The sequence below is a fragment of the Hordeum vulgare genome, chromosome 7H (assembly GCF_904849725.1).
Source record: "Hordeum vulgare subsp. vulgare chromosome 7H, MorexV3_pseudomolecules_assembly, whole genome shotgun sequence".
NCBI classification, from domain to species: domain Eukaryota; kingdom Viridiplantae; phylum Streptophyta; class Magnoliopsida; order Poales; family Poaceae; genus Hordeum; species Hordeum vulgare.
This window is the reverse complement of record NC_058524.1, coordinates 401,750,230-401,771,126: the sequence shown is the minus strand read 5'-3', so window position 1 is coordinate 401,771,126 and position 20,897 is coordinate 401,750,230. Positions and strand designations below refer to the sequence as shown.

At 45.4% G+C, this 20,897-nt stretch overlaps 1 protein-coding gene across 1 annotated transcript in view; it reads right to left on the bottom strand.

Moving 5' to 3' along the window:
• LOC123408972 (60S ribosomal protein L27-2-like) overlaps positions 1-20,521 on the bottom strand; it is a 46,303-nt gene extending 25,782 nt beyond the window's left edge. The window contains exon 1 of the mRNA XM_045101989.1: positions 20,116-20,521. Within this exon, the coding sequence (XP_044957924.1) occupies positions 20,116-20,521 (406 nt within the window). The remainder of the gene's footprint in view (positions 1-20,115) is intronic.
• Between the last annotated feature and the right edge of the window lie 376 nt (positions 20,522-20,897).

Here is a 20,897-nt window from a genome sequence, read left to right as displayed (position 1 = left end):
CAGCATCTGGGTCATCAGCTGTCGCCATTACGATCGGTGATCTAGGGACATCCATTGATCCTTTGGGCGACTCAGGAAGGTCCGCTTGAATTGCCGGCTCATCTTGACTCGGATCTTCTTGAGTCGGAGTAGCTTTCCTTGGAAGCTCAGAAGTGGCGTCAGGGATTGATCCACTGGTCTCCCTCTTTTTGGCTTGTGCCCTAACGAAAGAGATAGGTGTGTTAAAAAATTAAAAAGAGCGCTATTCTCAAGGATCAGGGCGAGAAACTTACCCCGGGACTCGGATCATTGGTGGAAGGGTCGACATCACTGAGTCGCCAGAAGTAGGGGGAGAATCCTGCAGAATTTATACATCGATAATACAGGCGGGTTATGACTGTGACCCAAAAGCAGCACGAACAATGGTTGCTCAAATTAAAAAAGGGAGGTACCTCGCTTGGTTTTCTTTTGTTCTTTGTTGGCAAGACAGGTATTAGATCGCCGGAGTGACTTCGTGTTTTCCGGTTCGAGGCGTGCTGTGTTCTCTTCAATAAGAAATTTGGGTCCAAATGGGCATCCGGATGTGAGAAGGGGACTTTCCCACATATTCGTTGGGCCGGCTTAGGCGAGGAAGGAGATGAATCGGAGGAGACGGAAATTACCTCGACGGAGTCCTCTTGGCTTCCGTTATCTTCATTCTGTTACAAGAGGAGTGAGAGATATAAATAAAAGTTAAAAGGTGAGAGGTGGCGAGTGAAAAAGAGGACGCATTGGTACCTCTGAGAGTGCGTCACCAGCTTGAGATTCGTCGACTTTAGATGGCTCGGCCGCAGTAGATTTACCTTTGCCCTTGTTTTTCTTGGAAGGCGGCTTAGCACTCTTCATGGCTTGTTTCTTAGGTCTCCTAGACCAGAACTTGTCACCTTTCTGGAAAGGAATATGGCATGAAGTCATGATGGCAGTAAAACAGATGGAATAAAAAGTTGAGAGCGAGTTAGCTTTGGGTACCTTGGGTGCCGGGTTAATCTTGCAGAAGGGCTTAAGGCCGATTTGGCCGCATTTTGCTGCAGGTTTGCCGGTCAGTTTCCTGATGATGGCGACGATGTCTTTTTCCGTTAATGCTGTGTGGAAGTAGCATTGGGGATGATCCAGAGTGCCGTCGAATTCGCACATCAGACCATCTCGGCGGCTCAGAGGAAGGATCCGCCATTCGACCCAGCAGCGGATCAGGTCAACCCCGGTGAGACCGTTGTTCGTCAAGGATCTCAGTTCAGACAGAATTGGGATGAAGTCCTACTCTTCTTCCTCGGTGAGCTTGTCAGGGAGCTTAAAATTGACTGGAAGGCGGGTTGGCCTGTAGCCCAAAAGTTTGTTCTCGCCGGCAGGGGATGTTTCTTTGCAGTAAAACCAAGATTCACCCCAGCCTTTGGGGTGGCTAGGCATTGTGAGTGAAGGAAACGGACTGTCCCTGCGACGCTGGACGTTGACCCCGCCAAGTTCCAAACTGGGGCCATTGTGGAATTCCGTCTGGCGATTCAAGTGGAAAAAGTACCAAAACAGAGGGACGGAAGGCTCGATCAGCAGATAAGCTTCGCAAAGGACTTGGAATTGACTTAGGTTTCTTATGGAATTGGGGCCCAAATCCTGGAGTCGGACATTCATGAAGGTCAGAGCGTCCCTAAGGAATTTAGATCCGGGCGGCTTAAAAACCCGTTCCAAGTGTTCCACAAAAACTACTATCTCCCCTTCCTTGGGGTTGGGGAGGTCTTCTCCTAACCTGGTGCGCCATCCAATGACGTCTTGAGGATCCAAGCAACCCGTTTTCACGTAATTCGCCAAAACAGCATCATCGACTTTGGTAGGAAGCCAGTCGCTCTTGAAAACGGCACCCATGCTACAAATAGATAAGAATATGGTATTACATGTCTCGAACATTTATTATGTGAATCGGGATCAGTTCTTGCTTGACCCGCCGGACTGGGAGGCCGGGTTGGGTTGGTGTGGCGACTTATCGGAGCAGGGCTATTCTCAGAAGCGATGCTACTGTGGGCGGTGAAATTTATTCTTTCCGAAACACTAAGGGAGGGACGAAGTTTCCAAACAGCTTTTTACAAACAATGAAAGAGGAATGGATCTGTTCAACAGATATAAAAACTTACGGACATGGCTAAAACATGAGCGATGTGTGATCAGGGTGATGCCCCATGTTTGAAGAAACTGGCGTATTTGGAAAATTCGCAAGAGCACAGATGGATAAGACTATTCAAGGCACTGGGTGCCCTAATAGCGCTCGGACTGATCGGTTCGAGGGTAATAGATGGTTACGAACGGAGAGCTTCAGAACCATGGCAATGGCGGAAGTATCAACAAGAAGTAAATCTACCCTTAAAGAAGGGGAAACCGGAGCCTAACCTGAAGATCTTGGTCGAGGAAGATCGATGGTGATGGAGGCTGTTGGGGAAGCGCAGGGGTCCCGGGGAATGAAGGGACCTTCGGCGGTGGCGGAGCCTGGCAACGGCGACGGCTTGCGGGCGGCGCCGGAGCTCCCCGAACGGCGACGGCTGGCGGGCGGCGCCGGAGCTCCCCGAACGGCGACGGCTTGCGGGCGACACTGGAGTTCTTCGGACGGGGATGGAGTTTGCGGCCGGCGGCGAAGCCTTCGGGATGCGGGGCGTCCCTTCTCGCTGTGATGATGGTGGAGGGACTGACGAGACTGGTAGGTGGCCGGTGTCAGCCCTGTCCCTTCCGCCTATTTATCAGGACGGGCGCGGGGATCGAGGCGCCGTGAGCGGGAACCGTCGAGGAAGAAAAGATTCGCTATGATGACGTCCGAAAATTTTGGGATAATGATGCACTAAAAGATCCGTTGGGATTGTGTTGGAGTTCCCTAAAATCGAGGGCTAAGGAAAGTGCTGACGGGAAATGCGTTGGCGGCTCAAAAACTTTTTCCAGTACCAGTTGGCGAGTTAAAATTTCTGGCGTATGGAGGAACACAAAGGAGTGAATCGCCTTCAACTAAAACGGAAGCATTGGCATGAAGATTCAAGTCAATTTGGGGCCTAATGTTGGGGATATTGCCTATTAAGTGACCCGCCGAATATGGGCCGGGTTACTTATAAGGCGATTCATCCTTTAGGGCTAGTTGGGCCTCAGCCTGGGCGGTTCAAAGTCGCAGGATGGTTATGATTTATGGAAGGTCTCTGGGCTTTGCAAGTCGGCGACTTAGAGACCGTGGTGGTCACGATTTGTAAAGGGGAAGGGACTCTTGTAAACCCTAAGGCTTCGACCTATATATAAAGGCGAGTCTGGAGGGGGAGAAGAGGGTTAGAAAATCATCGAGTGCTAGGTTTAGGCGAGTTACGCCTTCCTTGTAATCGAATCCATATCAATACACACAAAAGCAGGACGTAGGCTATTACCTCCTCTTGAGGGGCCGAACCTGGGTAAATCGCCTTGTCTCTCCCGCTTAACCCCTTTGAGTCGCTACCAAGGTGCGATGGCTCCAGTATCAAGTCCTTTCATGAGGACATCTGCCGTGACAAAACCACGACATCCATTATGCAAAGAAAGCACATATTTCTGACGTTGATAGTTCCAGGGCCAAAATACCCGGGGAAGAATATGAGTGTGTACATGCAACCGCTGATGGATGACTTGAAAGAAGCTTGGGTGAATGGGGTCAACACATACGACGCAGCTAAGAAAGAGAACTTTCAAATGTATGTTTGGTACCAATACTCGTTGCATGATCTGCCAGCATTTGCGCTTTTCGTTGCCTGGTGTGTGCATGGAAGGTTCCCATGCCCACAATGCAAGGCATCTCTTAAGTTTCATTGGTTGCCGGCGGGTGGGAAGTATTCCTGCTTTGACTTGCATAGACAGTTCTTGCCTATGGACCATCCATTCAGAAAAGACAAGAAGAATTTAATGAAAGGTAAAGTTGTCAAACACTCTGCACCACCTGCGTTGACGGGGGCACAAATTAATGAACAGTTAAAATCTACGGAGCCTGATCCAAACCGTCCAGGGTATTTCTTGGGTTATAATGAGGAACGCGCCTGGACCCACAAGCCATGCATCTGGGATCTCCCCTACTTCGAAGACCTCTTACTTCCACACAACATTGACATGATGCACACTGAAAAGAATATCGTCGAGGCCCTTCTTGGCACATTTTTTGGCACTGATAAGGGCAAAGATAATACAAAGGCTAGAGTTGACCAGGAGACTCTGTGTTATAGGCCATCACTAAACATGCGAGAACCGAAAGGAAGAAAAAATTGGTCCAAACCACCTGCCTGGTACAATCTTGAGAAGGGAGCAATAAGGGAAATCCTCTTGTGGGTGCAAAAAAAGTTGTTGTTCCCCGATGGGTATGCTGCGAATCTAGCGAGGGGAGTGAGCATTGAAAAAATGAAAATTTTTGGGCTCAAGAGTCATGATTGGCACATATGGCTTGAGCGGATAATGCCGGTGATGTTGCATGGATATATCCCCGAGGCTGAATGGCTAGTATTGGCCGAGTTGAGCTATTTCTGACGTGTTCTTTGTGCTAAAGAGTTGTCGCGTGCCTTGATAGATGACATGGAAGAGTTGGCGCCTGAGTTGCTCTGCAAGTTAGAGAAGATTTTTCCACCGGGCTTCTTTAATCCGATGCAACACATGATTTTGCATCTCCCAACCGAGGCAAGATTGGGTAGCCATGTGCAAAATCGTTGGTGCTACGCAACTGAAAGAACGCAGAAGACACTTCGAGGAAAATGTAAAAATAAACGTAGAATTGAAGCATCGATGGCCGAGGCATTCATTACCGAGGAGGCGGCAAACTTCGTAACAGCACAATATGATGCCACTACGCACAACTTGCATAATCCAAAGCCTCGGTACAATCTGAGCGACCCCAAACGACGTGAATCCAATCTCAACCTTTTCAAATGGAAGCTCGCACCTTCTGGTGTGGGAAAACCAAAGTTGCTGTGCGTCGAGGAGTGGCGCACACTAACGATGTATATATTGAACAATTTAACAGAAGTTCGGCCATACATCAAGTAAGTGCTCTCTACATTGTTTCGCAACTTTTAAAAGTTTTGTGTCTAACAACTATTATTAATTGATACAGTCGATACGTCGAACAATTCTCGAATGGTGTTGCAATCAAAAAAGAATCCATTCTCGAGTATGAACTTCTTGAAAAGACAGGAGGCGGCTATCCCGGTTTCATCTCTTGGTTCAAAAAAATGGTACCTCCCTTATATATAATAAGTGATTTCCTTTGTTGCTATTACTCATGAGTAACACATCAAACTCTATCTTTTCTTAACTTCTAGGCTAATTCCAATGAGCAAGTCGACGATGAATTGAGGCAAATAGCGAATGGTTTTGACTTTAAGGTCCGTACATTTCAGAAGTACGACATCAACGGGTACCGCTTTCGTACTGCTAGCAAAGAGCTTTCAATGCCCGGTCGAAAAACAAACAATTCTGGTGTCTCTTCTATAGGCGAGGGAGGTGTCGAGTATTATGGAAGACTTGAAGAAGTCTACAAACTTTATTATTATGGTGAAAATCCTCCGAACATTGTTGTGTTCAAATGTCATTGGTTCGATCCTACTAAGACAAGACGGACTCATGAACATCTTGGGATTGTCGAAATTCGACAAGACAGGCAGTTAAGCGGTGTCGATGTCTATATTGTGGCTCAACAGGCCACCCAAGTTTTCTATCTGCCATACTGTCGTCAAAGTGTTAAGAACCTAGAAGGTTGGTATGTCGTGTTCGATGTGCCGCCACATCTTAGACCACCTCCCCCAAATGAAGACGATTATGAACCTCAAATTGACCCAATAACATATGATGGAGAATTTTTTCAAGAATCACGTGGTGTCAGAAGTCGTACCCGAAACTTCTCTACGTCCACCCTGAACACGGAGGAACAAGACTCACGTGATGATGAGGAAGAAGTGGAAGTAGAAGAAGTTACCAATGCCGATGAGCTATCAATGCTTGATTGGTTACAAAAAGTCCTTCCACATGATGTCCCTGAACCCGATGACGATATCAGTCATGACAACACGTGTGATACTGATGATGATTTTGCTTCAATTGTCCATGCAGAAGAGACAGATGATCCAGACTATTAGTACTTTGTATGCATCCAAACATTGTTGTTTAATTATTCAATTATTAGTTGAATTATTCATGTATTTATTATTGTTCATTTAATTATTGTCCTTGAATTTGTACTAATTATTTAACTATTTATCGTTACAGGTGGTGAGACATGGGAGGCGGGAATAAGTTGTGGATAGCACCTGGGCAGCTATGGAGAACTTTGTTGCGGAGCTTTGTCGAGGAGCCCCGTGGGAGAGGCGTAGGAAAGAAGAGAGGCAGAGGACGTGGTCGTGGGAGAGGGAGGCTGCATGATAGGAGCGAGTCGCCACCACCCTCGGCTACTTCTGTCTCAGCCACTTCACCCTTGCAGACGAGGGTGTCACCGGTGCGGGATCCTACCGTCCAGGAGCAGACACCGATGCAGGGTGCTGAGGCGGAGGCTGAGGCGGAGGGTGCTGAGGCGGAGGCTGAGACGGAGGGGGCTGAGGCGGAGGGTGCTGAGGCGGAGGGTGCTGAGGCGGAGGCTGAGGCGGAGGGGGCTGAGGCAGAGGCTGAGGGGGCTGCGAGCAAGTCGGTCTACCAACGTGGTATGACACGAGTTCCAAACCGATTGGACTTGCAGCACATGCCGTTAATTAAGCCAGATGGCGAGAGGTAAGTTGATATATATTGTGTACCTTATATCATTATATTTCACCAAGTAGCTAATGTCTTTGCCTTATCATTATGTAGGGGGTGGGATTACCCGCAGAATACCCGGAATCCAAACTGCCTCCTTGGTGCTTTACTTAGGGAGCACTTCCCCGGGATAGTGCAGTTGCCCGGTGAGGGTATGGTTCCCGAGACAGGACTCAAGTGGGAGCACTACCAAGCCACTCTGCTCCCGGAAAACACACATGTCAATGGTGTTGTTTGCGTGAGCGTGGCCGACAAGGTATTGGCTGATTTTTGGGTAACTATTATTTTACCCAATAAAAAGTATACAATGTTATATCTTGTTATTTCCTTCCAAATCATTTCACTATTCATCTGTGCATCTATTTGGCATAATTGCAGAGTTACTTTAGGGTCGAAGAGGGGACGGAGGAGGCGGCCAAGAAGAACCTCGTGAAAGAGTGCAAGAGTTTATTGAATAACACGAGGCACGAGCTGCGTGTTCAGGCTGTTCGAGATTGGTACGCCAAGAAAGGGGAGCCGAAGACAAAGACTGAATGTCGAAAGATTTTCCTTGATAAGACCGAGTACATGGAGGTATGTACATTCCAAAGATCAATTCTTAGGGCTAGTTAGGTCTATTTAGTTATAATACTTAGTTTCATTCTTCATTAACTTACATTCATAGGTGCCCCCGAGATGGTTGGCCGATAAGATGGATTGTTGGGAGATGATAGCGGACAGGTGGTGCACAGAGGCTTGGTTAAGCACCCACACTATGGCCAAGGACCGTCGTGCCCAATTGGTTGGTGTGCCACACCACCAAGGCAATGCCAACATCAAGGAATACGCCAAAAAATGGGTATGTGTGCCTTGTTTTGTTTCATCAATAATTCGTTCGTTCATGATTTTTGTTGTACTAATTCTTTGTCTTTTCGTGTAGGCCAAACACAATAACCAGCCCGAGCCTGAGGGATACGCCGCGTTTAGCATGGCCCATAAGGGCTCGTACAAGACGGCGAAGGCATATTTTGAGGGGGACGGGCCATCGGCGTACACAAGCCTGTCCGCCTACAACAAGATGACGTCTTATTCTGAGGTGGTCAAACAGCTGCACGGGCCTGACTTTGACCCGAGCCAGAATCCTATCGATCCAGAGGTGTTAATGATCTCTGGTGGCGGAAAGAGTCATGGCACGCTGGCCATGTGTGATGGCTTCGTCCCTATCACTGAGACTCTATCTCAGATCAAGTCGAGGCAAACGAGCTCCGGTCCTGCAATACGGCAACGCGCGAGGCCAGTTGATCTTGCCATTGAGGTTAGTTTTCTTCATTATTTCTTTCGTTCTTTTGTCCCTGGATGGATGATGAAAATTCCTTTTGAGGAGTGGTTGCAGGCCGCACTTATGAAGGAGAGGGAGGCCACCAGGCTCTTGTTGGAGGAGAGGGACCGGAATACACAGAGGTTGCTTGACGAGGAGGGGGCACACAATAATGCCCATGCGAAGGCCATGCACGACTTCATTGCGGTAAGTCAGTTGTGTGAGAAGCAAGGCTATGTGTGAGACGCAACAAGGCTATTTCTTTGACTCCTCGAAAACTAATTTGCATGCTATGTGTGAGAAGCAAGGTTTGCGGCCCCCTCCGCCGATGCCTTCTCCGGTGGGAACGGTGAGTTCCCTTTCAATGACCAACCTTGCACGGTCTTATACCATTGTCTATCGCCGTGCTAACCACATATTTTAACTCTTGCCTTGTTGCAGCATCATTCAAGAGTTGAATCCCACGATCCCTTTACTTATCCTCGTGAGAGACCTAGCAACCCAGCGACCAACGGAGATGCAGCTTCTCCTTCGTTTCTTGGCATTCGGTAAGTTATTCCTCTCCTTCTTATTCTTCTTATTGTTTAGATCAACTTAGATTATGCCAGGGTTTAGTTAGCTTAGTAAATTCTAGTTGATATTAGCCATGCTTTAGTTAGCTTAGTAAATTCTAGTTGATATTAGAGCTCAAAAATATTATAATTAGTTTAGAAAGTTTTAAAAGAAACCAGAAGAGAAGAACAAACAAGAGATGAAGAAATAAGAGAAGAAGAAAGAGGAGAAAAAGATAACTTCTCTTCTTTCTTTTTCTCTATCTTCTTCTTCTTCTTCTTCCACTTCTTCGACTTCTTCTTGTTCTTGTTCTTGTTCTTCTTCTTCTTCTTCCACTTCTTCTTCTAATTGCTTAGCTTAATTTAGATAACTTCTTTCTTATTGTATTCTTCTTCTAAATTCTTTCTCATTATGCAGATTTTGATAAAGCAGCATGGCATATGGATGGATGCTTGAGACTTTGTAATCTACTTGTGTAGTCCTAGATGAACTTTGTAATGCAATTGTATTTGTGGATGCACTTGTGATGCTTTGTGATCTTGTTTGCACTTTAATGACATATATTCGTGCTGTTTGCACTTTGTGATGCACTTGTGGTGCTGTTTAGGGGCAGATTCAATATATATATGTTGTTGTTTGTATCTATGTTTTGCAAATGCAGGGAATTAACAAAAAACAAATATGAAGAAAAAGCAGAGAGGGTCTTTGCCTACAGCTTACTGACGGCAAAGGCTTTGTCGTCGGTAGACTGACGGCAAAGAAGACACGTGGCGGCATCCTGTGTATTCTGGCAACTCTGGGAATTGGAAATTTTCGGCTTTGCCGTCAACTGGGCTCTAGCTATCGGCAAAGAGGCAGCCAAGGGGACCCAGGGGTAGGCTTTGCCATCAACTGGGCTCCAGCTGTCGGCAAAGAGGCGGCCAAGGGGACCCAGGGGTTTCGGCTTTGCCGTCAGCTCTGCTACGGCTGTGGGCAAAGAGGGGAGGCTTTGCCGTCGGCTTTTCTACGGCTGTGGGCAAAGCCTGCCTGTAACCTTCTAACGGAGCTCGGCCTGCGCCGTTGCCGCCACTACTCTTTGCCGTCAGCCCGTGCCAGAAAGCTGATGGCAAAGTCTTTGCCATCGGTCGAGCTCCGGCTGTCGGCAAAGAAGGTGATTGCCGATAAAATATTGGTCGGTGCCTTTGCCGACAGCACACTAACGGCAAAGCCTTTGGCATCAGTTAAACTGTTCTTTGCCGTTAGCTCTGGCTGTCGGCAAACCAGCAGATTCCAGTAGTGGCTGAGATAATCTCTCTAGTCAAATCTGATCCTTTTCACGGTTATGAGTCTAAGACGGTCATAGCCCATCTTGCCAAACTATCCAAAATAGCCAACCTTTTCACTAATGAGGAGAAGATCCGCCACTACTTTATCCTTAAGTTGTTTCCTTTCTCTCTAAAGGATGACGCTAAAGTCTGGTTCACCTCTCTTGCTCCTCGATGTGTGTGTAGTCCCCAGGAGATGGTCTATTACTTCTGTGAGAAATATTTCCCTGCCCATAAGAAGCAAGCTGCCTCGCAGGAAATATACAACTTTGCTCAACTCCAAGAAGAGAGTCTTCCACAAGCTTGGGGGAGGCTCGTCTAGCTACAGAATGCTTTGCCTGATCACCCTCTTAAGAAGAACGAGATAGTTGATATCCTCTATAACGGACTTACCGATGCCTCTAGAGACCACCTAGATAGTTGTGCCGGTTGTGTTTTTAGGGAACGAACTATAGAACAAGATGAGACTCTACTGAATAACCTCTTGATCAATGATAATGCTTGGACTATTCCCGAACCACCTCCTAAGACAACTCCTAAGAAAAGAGGTATTCTATTCCTCAGTCCCGAAGATATGCAAGAAGCCAAGAAATCTATGCAAGAGAAAGGCATTAGATCTGAAGATGTCAAAAATCTACCACCTATCGAAGAGATCCATGGTCTCGATAACCCGATACAGGTAGTGGAAGTAAATTCTCTGCGTAGGTTTGAGGAGAGTGATATTCCTTTTGATAAACCTGCTAGCCTATGCTTTGATGAATTTGACAACTTTGTTGCCAAACAACAGAGTTTCAATGATTATGTTAGGAGATAAATGTCAATGATGTGAAGCGTGTGAGTAAACATGCCTCTATGATTACTAGTCAGGTAGAACAAGTACCTAAAGCTCAGAATGACTTGCTCAATGAACTAAATGACAACTCTGTCAGAGTCATTACTAGAGGAGGCAAAATGACTCAGGAACCTTTGTATCCTAAAGGTCATCCTAAGAGAATTGATCAAGATTCTCAAGGAATCAATGCTGATACACCTAGTCATCCTAAGGAGAAGAAGAAGGATAATAGAACCCTGCATGCCAGTTCACCAAATACTGTCACACCTGAAGAACCTAATGATATCTCTGCGTCTGCTGTAGAAACACAATCAGGTGATGAACATGAACCTGGTGACAATATGGATAGTGATTTTCATAATAATGCTCAACCTAGCAATGATGAGGATAGGGAGATTGAACCTACGGTTAATCCTGATAATCCACAACCTAAGAAATACGATAAGAATGACTTCACTGCTAGGAAGCATGGTAAAGAAAGAGAGCCATGGGTTCAGAGACCTATGCCCTTCCCTCCTAAGCCATCCAAGAAAAAAGATGATGAGGATTTTGAGCGCTTCGTTGAGATGATAAGACCCGTCTTTCTGCAGATGCGGTTAACTGATATGCTCAAGATGTCTCCGTATGCCAAGTACATGAAAGATATCGTGACTAATAAACGGAAGATACCAGATCTTGAGATCTCCACCATGCTTGCCAATGACACATTCAAAGGTGGAACTCCTAAGAAACTTGGTGATCCCGGAGTGCCCACTATACCTTGGTCCATTAAAGGAAACTACGTAAGAACTGCCTTATGTGACCTTGGAGCCGGTGTAAGTGTTATGCCACTCTCTCTTTATCGTAGACTTGAGTTGGATAAGTTGCCACCCACTGAAATTTCTCTGCTAATGGCTGACAAATCAACTGCTTTCCCTATCGGCATTTGCGAGGATGTGCGTGTTGTGGTTGATAACACCACTATCTTAACAGACTTTGTAATCTTGTATATTCCCGAGGACAATGCCATGGCTATCATCCTCGGAAGGCCTTTTTTAAACACTGTAGGGGCTGTTATAGATTGCAACAAAGGCAATGTCACTTTCCATGTCAACGGTAATGAGCACACGGTGCACTTTCCGAAGAAACGATATCCAGTACATTGCATCAATGCTATCGAAAAGACTTCATCCATTCTAATTGGGAGCCTCGAAAGCCCTATTCCTCGTGTCAAGATGAAGTATGATTTGCTTGTTGGGGAGATACATATCCCCATTGAGGTGACTTAGTGGCTATTTGAAAATTCTCCATTCTCTCTTGAGATTCGAGAAGGTTTTGTCATGAGGACTTGATCAATCCTTTGACGGATTTCTTTCGATGACCATGAATCGGATGAATCAAGGAGTCACATACCTCTGTTTTAAGCTTTCTTTTTCTTTTGCTTAGAACAAAAATGATAGAATTAGTTTAGTTTTTCCTGTTTTCTCTTTTAGCGTCCCGGAGAAAAATACCTCGAAAATAAAAGTTCTCCGATGATCCTGAAAATTTAGAATGATTTTTTCTGGAATTTTTGAAAATTTATGGGCCTGAGAGCTGGTGTGGGGGCCAGACCAGTGGGCCACAAGCCCTGCCACCGCCACCTACCCCCCTAGTGGCGGGGTGCAAGCTCGTGGGTCCCACAGGCACCCCCTCCACTCATTCCAGCTCACAGCCTCTTCTTCCACCTCCAAAAAATATTGTTTCGCAGCTCAAACCCGTGTTCTTGCTCATTTGGCTGTGATTTTCGATCTCCTTGCTCAAAGCACCATTCTCCAAACCGTTTTGGGGAAATTACTCCTTGGTAAGTGACTCCTCCATTGGTCCAGTTAGTTTTTGCTCTAGTGTTTTATCCTTCACGTATTCTTGCTACCTTGGTAACCCTGTTCTTGAGCTAGAAATGTTGATTTTAGCTGGTCCCAAGTAGTTTTAGCGCGTGATACGGTCTCTAGGCACTAGTAGGAGTAGTTGCTACAAGTTGGGTTAATCCTTATTCACTTTTCTTTCGAAGTCTCTAAAAATTTCAGAATTTTTCAGAGCTAGAAAAAGGAAAAGATGAGGAGGTTCTTGAGAGGCTCTTCAAGCCATAACCACAAGGAGGATGAGAAGAACCACCCCAAGTACGTAGTCCCTCGAGTCACAGAAGTTCGAGCGTGCGAATGGCCAAGTGATGAATTTTTGCGCGCCGCCGGATTTCATGAAGACTTTTATTACTTGGTGGAAAACGCAGGTCTTACTGCGTTTGTTGAAGATAAGTGCCCACAATATCTCCTCCTCACCTATATTTTCGTTCAGAGCTTCAACTTTTATCCGAGGAAGAATCCTCCCATGGTTGAGATCATGATATACGATGTTCCCCAGTGCATGACGCTGCAGGACTTTTGCAATATATGCAAATTACCTTATGTTGGGGATATATGTGACCCTCGTCCACGGGACTTGGAGGATTTCATTGGTTCTATTGCTGTTGGAGAGGAGAGAGGAGTGTCTCGCGCTAGAATTGCTAGCATACATTTTCCTGTGCTTTGGTACATCTCACTATTTGTGGGAAAATGTTTGATTGGCCGTGGGGAGGCTGGATCACTTAGTTCTCCAGACCTTCCGGTTCTGCACGAAGGCCTTTACAACGATACGACTTATAGCTTGGGCGCTATAGTAGCTCAACAAGTGAACATGAACCGTTCCAAGGGTGTCGTCTATGGAGGTATCTCCGCTACCCGTCTTGCAGACACTTTGAGATACCCATTAGACTGGGAGAGGAAGGAGAGATGCTTCTCCCTGAGAGATATCTGGATTATGACAACATGGTTCGCCATGATTTTCTGGATAGAGATGCTATTAGACGGATGATTTATAATCTGGTGTTTAGTCAGGGTACTAGAGAGACTATTTCTTTGCCCGCTCCTTCTTTGTTTGATCTTCATGCTGGCAGGTACACTATTATGCCCGCGGACATCTACGCATATGGGGCTTGGCCCAACCACAGGCACCCGTGCCCGAACCGCCAGTCGAGTACCAGACGCCAGTTTATCAGTGGGAGCCAGAGGAGCTCACACAGCAGTGGCATCCATAGTCTGCTCCAGAGTATCTCGGAGCTGGTTATTTCCCACCTTGGGAGTAGACCAAGCTAGGCCAAAAGCCTAAGCTTGGGGGAGTACGTGTTCTCACCGACTTTTCATTCATGCTTATGCTTTCACTTTGTTAGCCGGTGTTTACACTTTGCCACTGTATTATCCATGCTAGTTTCTTTTTGTTTTCTTGTTTTCTTATTTTGTGTTCTTTTGAGAATACCCAAAAAGATTTTTTCTTTCTTCTTTTGCTTGTTGGGAGCTTTCCCGTGTAAATAGTTTTGTTTTTCTTTGTGTCAAGGTAGAAGATATTGGTTACAATGTTTAGTGGTTCTTACATGCTCACCTGTTTAGCTTTCAAAGAGCCATATTATTTTGTCTTCTCCTTTGCGTTTGCCTGCAGATTCAACTTAGTCCAATGCGCTTATTATCTTTTTCATCGTTCGATCGTGCAAATGAAAGGCAACAATGATGATATATGATGAAGTGACTGAGACTGAAAAGCTGGTATGAACTCTATCTATTTTGTTTTTGTAAATATGACTAGCTTGTCAACCCAGATTTAGCTTTGTTGCGAGAGAACCATGTTTGCAATGAAAACTTAGAGATCATAGTTTCTGATGCCATGCTTATTTAGCTGAGAGCTTATAATGGTTTGTCTTGAATGCCAACATAGATGTTGAGATGACTATGATGTAGTATGATAGGATGGTATTCTCCTTTTAATGTTTCAAGTGGCTTGACTTGGCGCATGTTAATGCATGTAGTTGAAACAAAATCAACATAGCCTCTATGATGTTCGTGTTCATGGTGATTTATATCCTGTTCATGCTTGCATTCAATGTTAGTCAAACTCATTGCATCTTGATGACTGTTGTCGCTCTCTAGTTGGTCGCTTCCCGGTCTTTTGCTAGCCTTCACTTGTACTAAGCGGAATACTGTTTGTGCATCCACTTCCATAAACCCAAAAGTTTTTCGATGAGAGTCCACCATACCTACCTATTTGCGGTATCTACCTGCCGTTCCAAGTAAATTTGCATGTGCCATTCTCTAAACCTTCAAGAAATAATCTGTTTTGCATGCCCGAACCACTCATGTGGTGACAGAGGGCTATTGGTATCTTCCATGCTAGGAGTGTTATCCTCGACATGTGTCTATTCACAGTCATTCACGAGAAAGGGGCCGGTAATTGGAATGCCCAGTTCCATGCTTAAATCGAAAACATAACTGTAAAACAAGACTCCCCCCGGATTGATGTTAGTATGGACAGTACCCGAGGATTCGGCTAGCCGTGGAGTGTGATTGATTGGCGGGCCAGTCTGGACGGTACCCAAGGATTCGGCTAGTTTTGGAAAATGTTAGTATGGATGGTACCCGAGGATTCGGCTAGTTTTGGAAAATATGAAAAATATCTGCGCCAAGTTCCACCTCAGGGGGTGGGCCAGTGGCCCACAAGCCCTTGCTCCGCCACCACCCCCCTGGTGGCGGTGGGCAGGCTTGTGGGGCCCACACGGCTCTGCCGCCCCCAATCGCAGGTCTATAAGATCCCTTTCGTCCCTGAAAAAATAAAAAGAGAAGTTTTCGTCGCATTTGCGATACGGAGGTGCCGCCACCACCTGTTCTTCATCTGGAGGGCAGATCTGGAGTCCGTCTTGGGCTCCGGAGAGGGGAAATCGTCGCCATCGTTTTCATCAACCTTCTTCCCTCTCCAATTCCATGAAGCTCTTTGTCGTTCGTGAGTAATCTATTCGTAGGCTCGCTGGGCGGTGATGAGTAGGATGAGATCTATCATGTAATCGAGTTAGTTTTGATGGGGATTGATCCCTAGTATCCACTATGTTCAGAGATTGATGTTGCTACTACTTTGCCATGCTTAATGCTTGTCACTAGGGCCCGAGTGCCATGCTTTCAGATCTGAAATTATTATGTTGTCACCAATATATGTGTGTTTTAGATTTGATCTTGCAAGTTGTAGTTACCTACTATGTGTTATGATCCGGCAACCCCGGAGTGACAATCACCGGAACCACTCCCGGTGATGACCATGGTTTGAGGAGTTCATGTGTTCACCAAGTGCTAATGCGTTGGTTGGGTTCTTTATTAAAAGGAGAACCTTAATATCCCATAGTTTCCTTTTGGACCCTGCTTCCACGGGAGGGATGGACAATAGATGTCATGCAAGTTCTTTGCCCTAAGCACGTATGACGACACACGGAATGCATGCCTACATCACATTGACGAACGGGAGCTAGCCACATATCTCTCCGTGTTATAACTGTTGCATGATGAATATCATCCAAACAAATCACCGACCCATTGCCTACGAGTTTGTCCTACTACTGTTACTTGTCCTGCTCTGCTGCTGCTGCTACTACCGTTGCTACTACTGTTACTTGTCTTGCTCTACTGCTGCTGCTACTACTATTGCTACTGCTATTACTTGTTTTGCTCTGCTGCTGCTACTGTTGCTATTACTGTCACTTGCTACTGTTGCTACTTGCTACTGCTGTCACTACTGCTGTTCCTTGCCACTGCTGTTACTCGTTACACTCTTGGTACCTGCTACAATTTTGGTTCACTGGCCGTTGACGGGAACTGACAACTTGCATCAACGCGGCAACGGAGGCGCCGTTGATACAATCGTTAGTAATAGTCTACCGTCAACAGATCGTTTCTGACACAGTTGTTATCATATTACTTTGTTGTTACTACTGTGCTTGTAGATACTAATCTTTCAGGTGTGGTTGAATCTGACAAATTCAGCTGCTAATACTCGAGAGTATTCTCTCACCTCCTATAGGCGATCAACAAATTTGGGTCGAATACTCTACCCTCGAAAACTGCGCGAACCCATGCGCTGGCGGGCCATCAACAACATTCTTCTAGTTCCGTTGCCGGGGAGTGCAAGCAGCATTCTTCTGGTGCCGTTGCAAGGGAAGGTTTGTTGTCATCAGCATTCGTCTAGCATTCGCCAGAGATTGCAATCAAGCGCACACTCTTGTCCGCCTCTCTCCCTTCCCCATGTGGTCCGAAGATTCTTTTTCTTGAGTGCGTCAACACGTGAATTCTCTTCACATGTGAGACTAGAAGCAAAGAGCGTCTGGTGACTTCATGTGTTGGCAAAGCATCAACCTCCATGCATTTAATTTGCGTTTTCAAATTTTAAAAAAGCTAAAACTTTTGAAGTGAGCATCAACATTAAGATCTATTTTTGCCGCTAGGTTCCCCGTGAAGAACTCTTCAAAACTAGATCCCATATGAGTATGTTCCGATAAACTCTTTTTCATGAGCAACTTTTAGTGCTACCGGAGCAACTTTAGTGCTATTGAAAAGCATCTTGTTGTAGTCTGCATAGTACACTAGTAGAAAAGGGGGCTTTGGTCCACTTGATGAAATACCATTAGTCCCGGTTCACTTACAAACCGGGACCCATGGGGGCATCGGTCCCGGTTCGTGAGGCTAGGGAGCTGTCCGGGCCTCGTGGGCCATTGGTCCCGGTTCGTCTCGCCCCTTTGGTCCCGGTTCCAGACACTAACTGGGACGAATGTGCCTCGCTCCTGGCCCACAATTATTGGTCCCGGTTTTTGGCTGGAACCGGGACCAAATGTTGTCCTTCACTCCCGGTTTCGTCCACAAACCGGGACCAATGGTTGGCCTATATATACCACCCGACTGCGAGTAGACCAGTGCACTACTCTGTTTTTTTGGCCGGCCGTGGGAGAGCTTGGTGGTGCTCTAACTCACTTCCTATGCACATGAGGTGTTCGATGAAATGCCCATGCCACACTTAAGCTTTCTCCTCTCGAAGCTCCTTGTCCAAGTTCCATTTTCCTCTAGTTTGTTGTAGCTTTGGTGGTCCGTCCGTGTCCCATCCCCGTCCTCACTGCCGTCGATCGCCCGCGCCCATCTCGACGTCGGCACCACCGTGGTTAGTCTCTTCTTCTTATCTTCTTTCTAAAAGAAAAAACTTCTTACTTGTATGATTTACATAGATACTTGTGTAATTTTCTTACTTCTATTATTGTTTGTTATTATATAGTGCGATGGATTTGGTATCCGCCTCCGTCGGCCCTCGTCCTGTCTATGATTCGGATGTGGTATATATTATCTTTTATAACTATTTGTTTTATTTAGTGTTTATGACAATTATGCCGACCAAAGTGACATAGATTTTTTACCTAGGAGGTTTGTGAACCGGAAATTCGAACCGACATACAAATTCTTGCCGAGAAGTTAAATTTGGTTGAAAGAGAAAACAGGAACTTGAAAGAAAAATTACAAACAGTTGAAGAGGAGAAGATGATATTGGAGTTGGATGTTGCCGATGTGCATGACGATCACAAGATCAAGATGAATGCAATGCGCTTGAAGATTCCAAACATTAGAAAATATGCCATTCATACTGAGGCTTGGTATCATTATGCCGTTGGATCAATTTGTACGTTAGTTGCGGTTATGATCGCATTTGTTGTTGCACTTAAATTTAGTAGTTTCAATGTATGTTCTAATTAGATGCTCTAGAGAGCTATATGTTGTTCAATAATGAGAACTATGTAAGAACTTTATGTATTTATTTTCGCCACTACTGTACTTTGGCTTTAATGTGATGATGAATTTCTATTAATTTGGTCACTTCTCTATTCATGATAGGTTGCAATGGTTTTTAATACACGCACCCATGTGGAAAAAATGAAATAAGTTCGAAAAAATGAAATGCCTTTTGTAACACATGAGTTTTCGTATGAAACCCTCATACTTGGAAAGAGATTGTCCGATTTGTACACGAAGTGCATCCAGTTTTGCGGCAACCCTCTCAACTTTTTAGCACATGCTATGTGGGCGAAATGATGATATCATGCCAACTTTCAACCTATTAAGAGTTCATTTGTAGTGCTTTTCAATTTCTGGGTCGTTTAGCTCCAAAAAATCAGTAAAAGCATGAAAAATACCAAAATGAAGTCAGAAAGTGTTGAAAATTGATGATATGGCCTTGAATGGTTCATTTTGAACACACAAAAAGTCTGGAGTTCAAATAAGTTCAAAAAAATGAAATGCCTTTTGTAACAGATGAGTTTTCGTATGAAACCCTCCTACTTCGAAAGAGATTGTCCGATTTGTACACGAAGTGCATCCAGTTTTTGCAGCAACCCTCTCAAATTTTTAGCACATGCTATGTGGGTGAAATGATGATACAATGCCAACTTTTAACCTATTAAGAGTTTATTTGTAGTGCTTTTCACTATCTGGGTCATTTAGCTCCAAAAAATCAGTAAAAGCATGAAAAATACCAAATGAAGTCAGAAAGTGTTGAAAATTGATGATCTGGCATTGAATGGTTCATTTTGAACACACAAAAAGTCTGGAGTTCAAATAAGTTCGTAGAAATGAAATGTCTTTTGTAGCAGATGAGTTTTCGTATGAAACCCTCGTACTTCGAAAGAGATTGTCCGATTTGTACATGAAGTTCATCCAGTTTTTGCGGCAACCCTCTCAACTTTTTAGCAGATGCTATGTGGGTGAAATGATGATACCATGCCAACTTTCAACCTATTAAGAGTTCACTTGTAGTGCTTTTCAATTTCTGGGTCATTTAGCTCCAAAAAATCAATAAAAGCATGAAAAATACAAAATGAAGTCAGAAAGTGTTGAAAATTGATGATGTGGCCTTGAATGGTTCATGAAGACCTCTTTTTAGTGTGGATCTATATGAGGTGTTATGTTTCATGTGTCGAATCATGTGAAGAATAGATCTTGTTGGAATTTCTTGAATCATGTTGAATCATGTGGAATCATGTCGAATCATGTGAAGAATAGATCTTGTTGGCATTTCTCGAATAATGTCGAATCATGTGAAGAATAGATCTTGTTGGAATTTCTTGAATCATGTCGAATCATGTGGAATCATGTGGAATGATGTGAAGAATAGATCTTGTTGGAATTTCTTGAATCATGTCGAATCATGTGAAGAATAGATCTTGTTGGAATTTCTTGAATCATGTGGAATCATGTGGAATCATGTGAAGAATAGATCTTGTTGGCATTTCTTGAATCATGTCGAATCATGTGAAGAATAGATCTTGTTGGCATTTCTTGAATCATGTCGAATCATGTGAAGAATAGACCTTGATGGAATTTCTTGAATCATGTCGAATCATGTCGAACCATGTCGAATCATGTGAAGAATAGATCTTGTTGGAATTTGTTGAATCATGTCGAATCATTTCGAATCATGTGAAGAATAGATCTTGTTGGCATTTCTTGAATCATGTCGAATCATGCGGAGCTTGGTGAAGAACCACCTGTTCTTGCCGGTCTTGAACCTCTCCTCGAGCTTGGCCTTGGCGGACTTGGCGGCGGTTAACTTCTTGTCCTCGGTGGTGAGGGAGTCGGGGGTGCCGGAGACCACCTCCTTGAGGTCGACGTCGAGGGTGTAGCGTGTGGGCATCAGGTGGGTATAGTTGACGAGCTTGAGGAAGACCTTGACGCGGGACTTCTTGGGTGTCTTCTTGGCCGAGTCCTTGCGGATCACCTTCTTCGGGTATTTGGCCAGGCCGGCGACCAGGCAGTGCCCGTAGGGGCGGTCGCCGGTGCCCTCCTCGAACACGTGCACGATCACCGCCTTAATCCCGGCGTACCTGCCTTGGAGCAGGATCACCGCCTTGCCGGGCTTCAGGAACTTCACCATCTTCCTTCTCCTCTCCTCGCGCTGCGCCGCTACCAATGGGTTTCGAGTTCGGGGAGGGTTGGAGGCTGTGGGCGAGGGAAATCAGGCGGCATGGTTGGGGAGGGGATTATATAGGGTTGGCGGCGCTAGGGTTTCACCGAATCGTGTGAAGAATAGATCTTGTTTTTGGTGGTTGCTACTGCAACAAAAGACCTTCCAACGGAGCCAGAAACACGTGCTCACAGGAGACTATTCTAGTCTCGATATTCCTCAGCAACGGCACTAGGAATCCGTCTGCTACGGCTACGCCTTTAGGGACTTCCTAGGCAAATATGCAAAGGATTTCGACCGTGGCCTTGGAGCCTTGCGTTGGTGTTCCCTCGAAGCGGAAAGGGTG